This window comes from Condylura cristata, unplaced genomic scaffold (genome assembly GCF_000260355.1).
Source record: "Condylura cristata isolate star-nosed mole 26May11 unplaced genomic scaffold, ConCri1.0 scaffold00004, whole genome shotgun sequence".
In the NCBI taxonomy this organism is placed as follows: domain Eukaryota; kingdom Metazoa; phylum Chordata; class Mammalia; order Eulipotyphla; family Talpidae; genus Condylura; species Condylura cristata.
In genome coordinates, this window is record NW_004567105.1 from 38267931 (window position 1) to 38281595 (window position 13665).

General features: G+C 39.1%; 1 protein-coding gene across 2 annotated transcripts in view; it reads right to left on the minus strand.

The window, feature by feature from the left end:
- ANO6 (anoctamin 6) overlaps nucleotides 1–13665 on the minus strand; it is a 179995-nt gene that overhangs the window by 45098 nt on the left and 121232 nt on the right. For both annotated transcript variants that reach the window (XM_012720473.1, XM_012720472.1), the window contains 2 exons: nucleotides 8318–8452; nucleotides 1595–1700 (listed from right to left, as the gene is read on the minus strand). In XM_012720473.1, the coding sequence (XP_012575927.1) occupies nucleotides 1595–1700; nucleotides 8318–8452 (241 nt within the window). The remainder of the gene's footprint in view (nucleotides 1–1594; nucleotides 1701–8317; nucleotides 8453–13665) is intronic.

Below are 13665 nucleotides of genomic sequence, written 5' to 3' on the forward strand. Positions count from 1 at the left end.
CAGGCGGGAATCGAACTCATGCGGAAGCGGCTTTAGATTCTCAGTGCTGTGCTTTAACCCGCTGCGCCACCAGGGAGGGCCTGTTAATCCTTTTAATACCCATGTTGGTTAGTAAATATTCCATCTCTTTCCCCAAAAAAAGATTCTTCAGGAAACTGGAATAGAGTCCTTTTTTTTTTTTCCAAAACAATAGAAATAATATGTACACAGACAGGAACATATTTGAAAGTCAGGTGCTTACAGTAGAATAAGTGGAGAAGAATAAACAAGAGAAGAGATGGGAAGGGAGTGTGATAGAATTTCTTAACAAAAATGACATTTCCAGTTGTACTTTGTGGAGTATAATTTGCCTCTGGTATTATTGGTGGTATACACCTAAATCCAGTGACTGACAACACATACTAACTGGTGACCCTTATGACTCAGCATCACTGGAAGCAGCTCCTTATTACCAACATCAAGTCTTGTTCTTTCTGTAATCTATGATAGGTACTTATAATCTTGAATTTGTGCTTGGTTGGGGTGGGGATAATAAAATCCATTGTAACTAAAAAATCAAGTGTAAAAGCCTACCCACATGTTGCCAATATTCTGAAATCATCTTAAATAAGTGGTGGGGGAAAATTTCAAACATAAAATTCAATTTAAGAGTGAAGAGCCCAGTACTACTGCCAGCTGGTGAGAAGACCAGTAAAGGCAAGAAACACACATTTGCTCATATTTTATGGTTTTGATGAGAGTGTCACTTTAAATGTAATTGTTTAATATCAGATCCCCAATGCTTTAATCTGTAAAATGGAAATAATACCTGCTATGTCTATCTCACAGGGATGCTTTAAGTGGTAAAATCGTAAGTACAAGAACTTTGCAAGGTATAAAATAACAATGATTCAGTTAAAATAAGAACTTACATGTAGATCAGAATATTCTGAGGTTATAGAAAATTTCCTAAACTTTCATGGCAGGACAGGGTGGATGGAGGAAAGATCAAAAGAATGTCAGAGTGTTCACGAATGTTCTCCAAAGCAAGTTGACCAACCTTCCTGTCTAGATACCTGGAGTACCTTTCAGTACCCCCCCCCCCGACCCCCTTCTGCCTCCCCCAACACTTCTCTGAATACTCATCCTTTATCTCCTAAGTGTTTTGAGGCAAAGTAAATGTCTGTCATCTATAAAATCCTTTTATACCCATATTTTCAGATACAGTATAGATCTGACCAGGAGGGCCTTTAAAAAATGAAGCATAATTTTAGCATTCCTTAAAGTGGGAAAAACACAAGTACAAATTTCAGGTTTCCAGTCACTTAAAAAGTACTTTCAATAGTAAAACCCATTAAATAGTATCCATGAGATTTCTGCTTTGATTACTTGAAATACTGAAGTAGTTTCAATTTCACCATTCCACATTTGACCCTCTGGGAGATTTAAAAATTTTGATCTGATTTTTTTATTTGTAAAAGAGAGATAATCAGATCTACTTTTAGAATGTTTGGAGGTTTAGAATTCTGTGGTGGAGGAGTAGGGGCGGGGATAAAAATATCAGAAGAAAAGATACCTTTTGTGACTTATGAGTGTTTGGAAAAATAAAACTTACCTTTGAGGACTCACAAGTGATGTTGAGTTTCCAGAAAGGACAGAGTCTGTCACACTGAGGGCACATTATTATCTTGCCACCAATATCAGGATTACAAACTTCTTTGCTAAAGAAAAGAAAATTTAGTTATAAAAATTTGAATGAAAGAACTTTCTTTCTACTAGTCTATAAGACCAAACTGTAAGATTCCAATAAAACTAAATTCTTATAAAACTAGGAATAGAAGCGAATTTCTTTTCTTTTCAAAAAGATTTATTTATTTATGCATACAGAACTGGGGTACAGGTCAGAGGTGTAGGGGCCGTGAGAGGATTCAACCAGAGACAGAGTGGAGAGCAGAACAGGCAGGTCACGAGAGGTCTGCTACGCCATGTGGTCACCTCTGGGGCAGGGATCGAACTCATGCTGAAGTGGCTTTAGCTTCTTAGTGTTACACTTTAGCCCGCTGTGCCACCAAGGAAAGCCCCAAAGCGAATTTCATTAATCATAAATAATAAATGCTTCCTATATAAAACCTGTAAAAATATATTTAGTGGTAAAATGCTGAAAATATTCCCTTTACATCAGAAAGAAGACAAAGGAGTGCATCATCACTTCTTTTCAGTTGGAAGCTCTTGACTGCACAATGTAAGTCACCAAAAAAAACCAACCAGCCAAACAAAAAAGACAGGAGGGTTGGCAAGGAAGAAAGGAAACTGCTACTTCTAAGAGGTTACATTATTGTCAATATAGACAATGCAACAGAACCTAGATAAACTATGAAAATAAGTGACATTAGTAAATTTTCTGAGAAACAGATCGACATACAAAATATATATAGGGTGACAAAAAAAAAAACTATGTCCTTATGGGCTTGCAATATTAGGACTTTTTTATTTATTTATTTATTTATTTATTCATATAGAACTGGGGTACAGGCCAGAGATGTGGAGGGTGAGAGGCTTCACCAGAGAGAGTGGGGAGCAGAACAGGCAGATCGACGAAGTACACTGCTGAGGGGAGCAGCGGGAGGGTCAGGAGAGGTCTGCCGCGCCATGTGGTCACCTCCAGGGCAGGCAGGGATCGAACTATGCAGAAGTGGCCTTTGCTTCTTTGTGCTGTGCTTTAACCCGCTGCGCCACCAGGGAGGGCCAGGACTTTTAAAAATACTATTTCTCGATAACTTAAAAGATACAGAGTATAGGATCAATTCAAAATCCTATACATAAGATGCATAAGATTTATATAGACAACATAGTAAAACTGCTCTGAAAGAGTGAACAAATCTTTATAAATGAATGTGTTATCATGTTTGTAATTTGGAAGAATCAATATTTAAATATATCATTCTACCCCATTCGAGCTGTAAATTCAGTAAGAGAGAAAAGGACTTTGAGTAGCCAAAACATTAAAGAAGAAAGCCCTACTGGCACTGGTTAAGAAAAATTGCAAGGGAACAAGTAAGAGCTCAGAGAGAGACTTGCGAATATACAAAACCTATGATTGGACTGTACATCAAATCAGAAATGTGAAAGATGGCATTTCAATTCATGGACAGTGCAATGGAATATCCATATGGAAAAGTATGAAATTGAACCCCTAAATCTTACAGACAAATTAAATAAATTCCAGGTGGAAAATAAGAATTCATCAGTACCAAATTATTAGAAAAAAACATAGGAAAATATCTAGATAACTTAGTGGTAAGAAGAAATTCCATAAATGAGAAACTCAAAGGAAAGTACTAATATATTAAAAAAGTATTTTAAGTGAAATAACTAACAGAAGATATATAGAGAGGGAAAAGACTAGCTGCAACCTGGTAGAAATTTTGCAACACATAAAAATAACAAGGGCTATACTGTTGTTTAAATACCAGGGTATTTAAAGGACTCCTACATATTAATGAGAAAAAAACTAAACTAACAGTAGGTAGCAATCTATTCTCCACTAGAAATCGTTCCAATGCACTCAGGCCAAGGGGCTAGAGTTGTGTAATTTGCAGGCCTTTTGACATTCTTCAAAGAAATAGAACACTGATGAAATTCATATGGAACTACAGAAAACCAAGAATAGCCAAATTTCTACTGATGAAAACAAAGGAAAAAAGAGGAGGTATCACTCTTCCAGATTTCAATCTATACTAAAAAAGCCATAGTACTTAAAAAGTGTGGTACTGGGACAAAAACAGACACACAGACCAATGGAACTAAATAGAAAGCCCAGAAATAAACCCACACCTTTATGGACAATTAATCTTTGAGAAAGGAGCAAAGAATATGCAATATAACAAGGACAATTTATTTAACAAATGGTGCTGGTAAAACTGGACAAGCATAAACAAAAAAATGAAACTAGACCACTATCTCACCCCATGCATGAAAATCAACTCAAAATTAATAAAATATTTGGGCATAAGACCCAAAACCATAAAATACACAGAAGAAAATACAGGTAAAACACTACAAGACCTACATCTCAACAACATATTTAAAGACTCTTCATCCAAAGCAAAGAAAAGGAAGGAAAAGATAAACACATGGGACTACATCAATCTGAAAATTTTCTGAACAGCAAAAGATACATTATCTAAGACAAAGAGACACCCTACTGACTGGGAAATAATCTTTGCACTCCATACAACAGACAAGGGACTGATCACAAAAATATATACTAGAGCTCAACAGAAACAAAACAAACAACCCAGTCAAGAAATGGGCAGAACTTAAAAGACACTTATCCAAAGAAGAATTGCAAATGGCCAACAGGCAGATGAAAAAATGCCCAACATTCCTCACAATCAGGGAAATGCAAATCGAAACCACAATGAGATCCCACCTCACACCAGTGAAATTGGCACATATCAAAAACAAAACAAAACAAAACAAAACAAAAAAACTAACAACAAACATTAGCCAGAAAGCAGTAGAAAAGGAACTCTCCTCCACTGCTGGTGAAAATGCAAACTGGTCCAACCACTATGGAAAGCTGTATGGAGATTCCTCAGACTACTAAAAATGGAGCTACCATATGACCCAGCAATTCCACTCCTAGGGATCTACCCAAAGGACAAGAAAACATTAATTCAAAAAGATATATGCACCCCTATGTTTATCGCAGCACTGCTTACAATAGGTAAGTCCTGGAAACAACCCAAATGCCCAAAACTAGATGACTGTATTCAGAAGATGTGGTATATATACAATGGAATAGTACTCAGTGATCAAAAGATAAATTCATGCCATTCACAGCAACATGGTTGGAGCTGGAAGGGACTATGCTCAGTGAAAAAAGTCAGAAGGAAACAGAAAAATATCGAATGGTTTCACTTATAGGAGGAATTTAAGAGAACCAAATAAGACAGGGGAAAGAAAAGGGTGTATTGTTATTACAATATAAAACACACAAAAAATACAAAAACAGACAATTATAAACCAGAGAGATCCTACAAGGGAGGGGGACAGAGAGGGATCAGAAGGAGGGAGGAATGTGGGGGACTATGGGGATGATGGGTGTGGCAGGGGGAAGTAAACATTGCTATAAAATGAACAATAACGTAAATATATATTTACATATATATTAGCACATTGATACATATATAAATATATAAATACATAAACATATATTTACATATATATGTATATATATTTAAATAAATAAATAAAAATACTGCAACTGCTGAAGCAGTGGTACAAGATGACCTTGAAAGAAAAGTTCGGGACTGAATGGTCCATAGGGAGATTTAAAAAACTAACAAATTCCTTGGATTGTAGAAGGTCACAGGCAAATGCAGGACAGTGCACATGGTTAGGAAAAAAACTTAAGAAAACTTTAATCCCTCTTACCCCTGACTGACTTTAAGGTTCTGCAAAAGCAAGAAGTAAAGTCTAAGGAGGAAGGCAAGCTGCCCGTTGGGAGAGCTGAAGACATTCCAACATGTAAACTCAGAGGCACTTGGCAGGGGCTCAAAGAATGACTGGGTTCAGGAATCTAAAGAAATCACTGTCTAACCTTGAGGAAACAACGAGGCATATTGAACACAGACTCCAGTGTCTATCCATGATTAAGAATACCTTTAAAGAATTAGTGCAGAAATGTAACTAAATGAATAGCAGCAGCAGGAGTAACAATAGCAACAAAGCAACAACAAACCCTAAAGAGAGGGAAAATCTGATCTTTAAGATCTGCAACCTAACATATTCTCAAGAAAATTTAAAATAACTATTCACACAAAAACTTGTACATGAAATGTTCATAACATAATGATTTACCTAGACAGAAAGTGCAGGCAACCTAAATGTTAACAATGAATGTACTTTACTGCATTTAAAAAATATAATATACAAATATGTGATGTATATGTGGAATACATGTATTAGTTACATTTCTGCACTAATTCTTTAAAGTCTGTATTCTTTATCATGGATAGACACTGGAGTCTGTGTTCCATATGCCTAGTTGTTTCCTATTTTATTATGGGTAAACCGGAGCACTCTAAAATTAAAAACTTTTGTTCTTCAAATAACACAATATTTTTATTATTTTAAATATATTTAATATGTGTTTTTAATATTAAATATTTACATATCTGATATTTTAAATATGTTTAATATTTAAAATGTATAAATATATTTATAAAATACATACAAGAACAGTATATAAATATATACATATATTTATATCTAATATATAGATATATATTTATATATAATATATAAAGTATATATAAATATAGTACACCCCCAAATATATTTTAAAATATTTATAATTAAAGCTTAAATAGTCTGAGCATAGGGAGTAGATCCTTAATTTTCTGTAAATTAAGCTGTGTGAAAAAATAGTAAGAAACATAGTAGTTTAAGAAGTGAATTATAATAAGAGGCACTATGCAGGGGACTGATGAAACCCAAGTTTTTTATTTTGAAAGTATATTTTTGAGATGCCTTTCTTTTTTGGCTGGAAGAAAATGCAAAGCAGTGGAAGTCAAAGACAAATTTTGATAGAAAGGATTAACATCAGCCTGTGGCTGATGTAAATGTAAACTTGTTTGCAGGAGAAAGGAGCGACCTTCCAAGATGAGTGCATCTTCCTGGCTGAGAAACCAGAGGGCTCAGAAGGCTGGGAGTCCTGTGTCACGTGGGCGGGTATCATGCTGTGCACGGGGCTGCCTGCAATCCCGAGGCAGGCGTCAGGCTGAGATGTTTGGGTGGTAAAATTTTGGTCAAGCTCTCATTGCTGGTGCCCACACATTTTAATCTGCTTGTCACACCTGGATAGAGGCCAGCGGACCTAGAGAGATGCCTGGGTCTCAGTGCTGCACAATCTTCTGGAGGCTGAGAGCACCAAAGGCAGAGGGAGAGTAACCGCTCAGGCAGGTATCCTGGCCTTAAGCGTGTTCTGGCGCCCAGGCATTTCCCTTCAGACAGCGCTGCTGGCGTGTGAATTCCAACATCAAGCATGAGCTAATTCACTATCATTTGTTTTTTCTCCTGCCATTTTAAGGGTTATTTTTGAAAGCAAAATAAATACGAAACAAAATGAATACTGTTTACTTGAGTTTTTACAATTTTTAAAATATATTCATTACACCACCCTTCATGTTTGTACAATGTATGGTGTCCCCGTAAAAGTCCCCCACCAAGTCCCCTGTGCACCCTCACATAGCCCCTTGTACACTCCCACCTGTCCTGGTCCTTCGCCCTTTCCCACCTGTCCTGGTCCTTCGCCCTCCTCCTCCTCTTCAGACTGTCTCCGACCTCAGCTGCCTGATGATTTTGATTTTTACTTTATTATAGTAACTTTTTTTTCCTGATTCCTTTTTTGTTTTCTCTGCATTTAAATACATATTTCTTAACTATTGAGAGGTCACTTCTAAAAGCAAACAAATATCAATTTTATTAGTTTTGCCACTAAAATGCTAAAGAAATCAAGAGCTGCCCCTGGTCCCCATCCACAGAACTGAGAAGCATTGCTATGAGGGACAGAAGTTCAAGGACAACCCTCTCTCCAGTACTCCTCTCTTATTTAAACAAAGTATTGTCTCAAAATATTGGAGTGTTTCCAAAGGGTGATATTCCACACAAAGATGAGGCTACCTTATCTAACACAATTGTTTTTTTTTTTTTTTAAAGATTTATTTGTGCATACAGAACTGGGGTACAGGCCAGAGACTCAGGGGTGGCGAAAGACTTCACCAGAGACAGAGCGGGGAACAGAACAGGCAGATTGACGAAGTACACTGCTGAGGCGAGCAGCGGGTGGGTCAGGAGAGGTCTGCCGCGCCATGTGGTCACCTCCGGGGCAGGCGGGATCGAACTCATGTGGAAGTGGTTTCAGCTTCCTGGTGCTGTGCTTTAACCCACTGTGCCACCAGGGAGGGCCCTCTAACACAATTGTTTTTACCCATTTCACTTAGTTACTGTACTAAGAATAAAATGATATCTCATCAAAGCAATAAGGATTCAGCAATGGGTCTCAGCTCTATTACCTCTATGACCTGAGTTGGATCCTGGACCAGAAAGCTGGCATGCTTCCTGTCTCACCTACTGCTCCCCTCCACTGTGGATTTCAACCTGTCCTGCTCCTCACTCTGTCTCTGATGAATCCTCTCACCCCCCACATCTCTGGCCTATACCCCAGTTCTTTTACGTAAAAAGAAGAAAAAAAAAAGATTCTGCAACGAACATTCTTTCACGGAAACATTGACCAACTTTTCCACTTGGTAACAAGCAACGCAGGGGTTACCTCCACGTGCAGTTGTTTTGATTGATGAGCCCGTACAGGAAGCAGGCCACCCCCACCACTGCAGCCAGGAGCAGCATCTTAGTGTAGTAGCCCAGCCAAGCAAAATAGATTCCAATCTTCTCTCCGTAATATTTCCTGAAAAAAGACAAAATTATCTTTAGAAGACACAGTCTCTCTATAGCCTCAGTAACTTCTGATTTTAAATGAAGGATGTTTTCAGCTTAAACCTCTGACTTCATGCACACTTAGAACACACTCAGTTTCAGACCGGCCCCACAGTCCACCATCACTGTTATTAGCCCATTGAAACAAAATAAGTGAGAAGAGAGCAAAGGAGAAGACAAAGGGAAATGCTGACTACGGAGCAGAGATCACCATGATGTGTCTTGCTAGAGAACAGCACTTTTTACCTATTCTTGAGAAAATTATTCTTAATATGCATGAAGGTGATTTACACGAACAGTCTGCCCACTTACCCACTGTGCTAATTTTAGGGAACATCAGGGGAGGAAGTGTAATGTAAACTCCAAACAATAACAAGAAGCTGATCCTAAAAATATGAGAAATGGAATTTCCCTCTAACCAAAATATGAGAATGGGCAGGATGGATGGGACTGAGGAGTGACACACCCTGTGTTTCCCACTGGAGCAAAGTAAGTTAGAAGACAGCAAAGGAGACAATGAAGGGAAACGCTGACTACGGAGCAGAGGAGAGTGCCATGATTTTTTGGGTACAAACCAGCACTTTTTACTTAGTCTCGAAAAAATTATTTCCAGCACTTCTGTTTCTGTTAAGGGGACACATGTCCTCTGAGGTCAAAAGGAGGCAGCCAGGCAAGCAAGATTAAGAAAAGGCAGGTCACACCTAGTGGCCTAGAAGTCTCAGCACCATCACCACTACAGCCTGAGCTGGATCCCTGGCCAGGGAGCTGACCCACAAAGGGCGCATCAGACCTCTCCTGTCTCCCCTCAGCAATGGGTTTCAGCAGAATCTGCCTATTCTGCTCCCCACTGTGTCTCTGGTGAATCCTCTCACCCCCACACCTCTGGCCTGTACCCCAGCTCTTATAAACATTAATAAACAAATCTTTAAAAAAATTAAAGGCAGGGCATGAAATGATGATGACTATATGATGACTATTCAAGAAAAATATACGTAGGGAAAGAGTAAGGGCTATGGGTGAGGAGAAAACAATGAGACGATTAGCTTAGGGAACTACTTAGTAACTACTGTGCTTGCTGGACTGATTCACTTCTACTGATCCCTGCAGGGTTGGTTCTACTGATCCTTGAAGGTTTTTCTAGTGGAGGCCTATGGTATGACACTGACCTGAACCCCTTGGTCTTAGCCTAGTGAAAACTTGGCTCTGAGAACAACCTGGAGACCTGAGACACTCTGGGCAGGAACACCCCAAACTTGGTCCAGCATCATAGGACATGAGACCAGCCCCAGGGGCTATCGGCCTGGGAGAAAGAAACATCATAGGAGAAGGGCGAGCTCAGAGAAAGGAACTGAGTCCACGTTCACAGGAATGGGCTCCTGCTGTCAGGTAAATAGCTCAGAGTCCGGCAGAGACAAGATCAGTCAAGGCCTAGAAATGTCATGGGTTACAACGGTCTATAAAAAGACTTTCCCCAGAGGATATTTCTTATTTATCCTTTTCTTTTTTTAGTCCTAAGTTATGAATCATCTTCCAACATTTTATTATTTTGACACAGCAAATGAATACTACGCTTAGCATATCACAAGTGTGTTACCAGCAAATATCTTTGGTGGAATTAAATTTTTTTATGTATTTATTATTAATGTATTAATCCTACCAAGTGTGTACATGTAACGAACAGGTTATAATTCCTCCTCTTTGCGGTGAGAGAGCAGACCACTTGTGGCCTCAGAGACTCTTTCCTTTCTCCCTATATCCCCCCAATGTGGTTGCACCCTGAGCCTGAGTGGGGTCTTGCCATTGTGAGCACTTAAGTGAGGACCCATAGACCTGTGTCCCAGCTGTTGGAGTTCACTGCTTTAATCACCAAGAGTAGGAACATCCTACACATTTAGGAGCCTCTAGATGTCTACAGCGCAGGGTGTTTGTTACTTCCAAAGGTATCCCTGGTAATCCCGCAGGCATGAAAATCAGGACAAATTTCAATCTTACACAGAAGTCAGCCTCCTTGAACTTGCTGAAAGACTGGGAATAATGATGTAATGTAATGTGGTATCATTGACCCTCTCTACCAAAAATACCAAAAATATCCCAATTCTTTTTTTTTTTTTTTTGCTTAGAACTGGGGTGCAGACTAGAGGTATGGGATGTGTAAGAGGATTCACCAGAGACAAAATAGAGAGCGAGTTCTACTGAAATCTACTGTTGAGGGGAGCAGTGGGTAAGATAGGAGAGGTCTCCTGTACCATGTGGGCAGCTCCCTGGCCAGGGATTAAACTCAGACTATAGCAGTGACAGTGTTGAGACTTATGAAACCCCAACATGATCTACACCAATTTTTAAAAATTCTTTGATTTTTTATCAAAGTTATAGGGAACAGGCCCTCCCTGGTGGCACAGCAGGTTAGAGCATAGCACTAAGAAGCTGGAGCCACTTCCGCATGAGTTCGATTCCTGCCTGCCCCGGAGGTGACCACATGGCATGGCAGACCTCTCCTGGCCAGGCCACTGTTCCCCTCAGCAATGTGCTTCGTGGATCTGCCTGTTCTGCTTCCTACTCTGTCTGTTCTGCTTCCTACTCTGTCTCTGGTGGGGCCTCTCACCACCCCTGAACCTCTGGCCTGTGCCCCAGTTCTGTATGTACAAATAAATAAATCTTAAAAAAAAAAAAAGACAGGAAAAAAAAAGTTATAGGGAACATTCATTAAAGAGTCACAGATTTCTAGAAGAATGAGGAGCAATTCCCAGGAACTTACTCCATTTCCTGCTGCCCAGTTACAATCACTTTCAATCCTTACAAGGATTCTTTGACTTTTTACCACCATGTCTGAAAATAGCACTATGATAGTATTACTTGCTGATTTCTGCAATTTTATGTCTCATCTACTGACTTTCTACTTTTTTTTTTTTTAAGATTTATTTATTTATGCATACAGAACTGGGTATAGGCCAGAGGTGCGAGGGTGGCAAGAGGATTCACTAGAGACACTGGGGGTGCAGAACAGGCCGACTGAGTTAGTGCACTGCTGAGGGGAACAGTGGGCAGGTCAGGAGAGGTCTGCACGCCATGTGGAACACCTCCAGGGTGGGTGGGAATTGAACTCATGCTGAAGTGGCTTTAGCTTCTTAGTGCTGTGCTTTAACCTGCTGCGCCACCAGGGAGGGCCCTGACTTTTTACTTTTAAAAATGAAGATTCAACTCTCTCAACTCCATCCTCTACACATCCACACCTCCACTGCTTCCACACTTTTGACATAGCTACATTAAAAAATTATAAAGCAATAGCCTTCCTTCCCTTTTTTTCTCTGTAAAGTATGTTTCCTTCAGGCTGTTCTCTCTGGTTTGTTTTTTGGAAAATAACTCATTTTCCTTTCTGATAATTCCTGGGTAACACAGATGAAGATATTAGAGCCTGAAGGTTCAAGGGGTTTTGTATAAGAAAAAAAGGAGGGAGTATATGAACCAGGGGCATGAATAGCTAGTTATATTTTCCTATTAAAGTATACTTAAAAGAGTAGGTAAGATTATTTTCTCTACAAAATATGCCATGAAGAGAGATTGGAACCTATCATATCCATAGGTCTGTTATCACAACTTAAGGGTTTAATATAATAGGAAATTGTTCACAGGGAAAACATGTGAATGTCAGCTTTAATATTACATATATACGCAGCTTCTTAAAATTTTATTACACAGGATAATCAGAGTGAGAAAAAAATTGTAACTTTGTCATTGTAACCTGGCTAATAAATGAAGCAAGAAATTAGAGTATAGCTAAACAAAATGAAACCTTTTATAAAATAATGAATATAAGCAATGTACATTATTGTTGCTATTATCAAAAAAGAGAGGCAGGGGCCTCCCTGGTGGCCTAGGGGTTGAGTCTCAACATTATCACAGCTAAGGCCTGAGTCCAATCTCCGGTCAGGGAGCTGACCCACGAAGGGTGCAGTAGACCTCTCTTGTCTCTGCTGCTTCCTTCAGCAGTGGATTTCAGTCGATCTGTTAGTTCTGCTCCCTACTGTTTTTGCAGAATCCTCTCACTACCCACGCTCCCCTCACCCCCCACCTCTGGACTGTACCCAAGCTCTCTGCAAAAAGAAAACAAACAAATTAAAAAAACAAAACAAAACGAAACAGGGCCCTCCCTGGTGGTGCAGTGGGTTAAAGCACAGTAGTAAGAAGCTAAAGCAACTTCAGCATGAGTTCAATCCCTGCCTGGGAGGTGACCTACATGGCACAGGCAGACCTCTCCTGGTCCGCCTGCTGCTCCCCTCAGCAGTGTACTTCGTCAATCAGCCTGTTCTGCTCCCCACTCTGTCTCTGGTGAATCCTCTCGCCCTCCGCATCTCTGGCCTGTACCCCATTCTGTATGAATAAATAAATAAATCTTTAAAAAAAAAAAAACCCGCAAAAACTGGACACTGTCTTCCGATAGAAAAGGATGTAACTCCAAATAGCAAGTGTTCTTCCATAAGGTCAATAAATTATGTGTTTAGATAAGGATCAAATTACTTAGTTTAAGCAACAATCCAACATCATTATAGGGTAAGTAAAATCAGCAAAATAGAGAATGAAGAAATTCTTAAAAATTTTAAGGAAAACAAGAAACTGGGCAAACTTATGGAAGATATTTGATCATAACATCTGAATCTTGTTTGGATTTCTGATTTGAAACAAAAAAGAAAAAAAAAACCTACTGAAAATATTTTTGTGACAATCAGGGAAATCTCAATATTAATTATTTGATGAAATATTTTAATGAATATTCTGGTTGTTTTAAAAGACACCTTATCATTTAGAAATAGATACTAATGCCAAGATATACTTAGCATTTCTTCAAAATGGTTCAGGGTGGAGGGAAAGGGAAGGAGGTAGAGAAAAAGATAAAAAGAGACTGGTTATGAGTTAATGCTTTTTGGAGGTGGGTCACCGGTATATGCATGTTTGCTGTGCTGTTACTTCTTGTTCTATGTTTGAAATTTCCCACAAGTAAAATGGAAAACAAAACAAAAACTATTCACCATTATAAAATTCTCTTTTAAGGTTAAGAGGCTTTTTCCAGTAGATGGGAGATTGCAAGGGACAGAGAACTATGGTAGAAAAAAGAGGCAGAAAGCTGTAGTCAGACCTGGGAATATCTTCGCTCTCTCCTTCTCATCCCCCACGTATTCAGTTCATAAC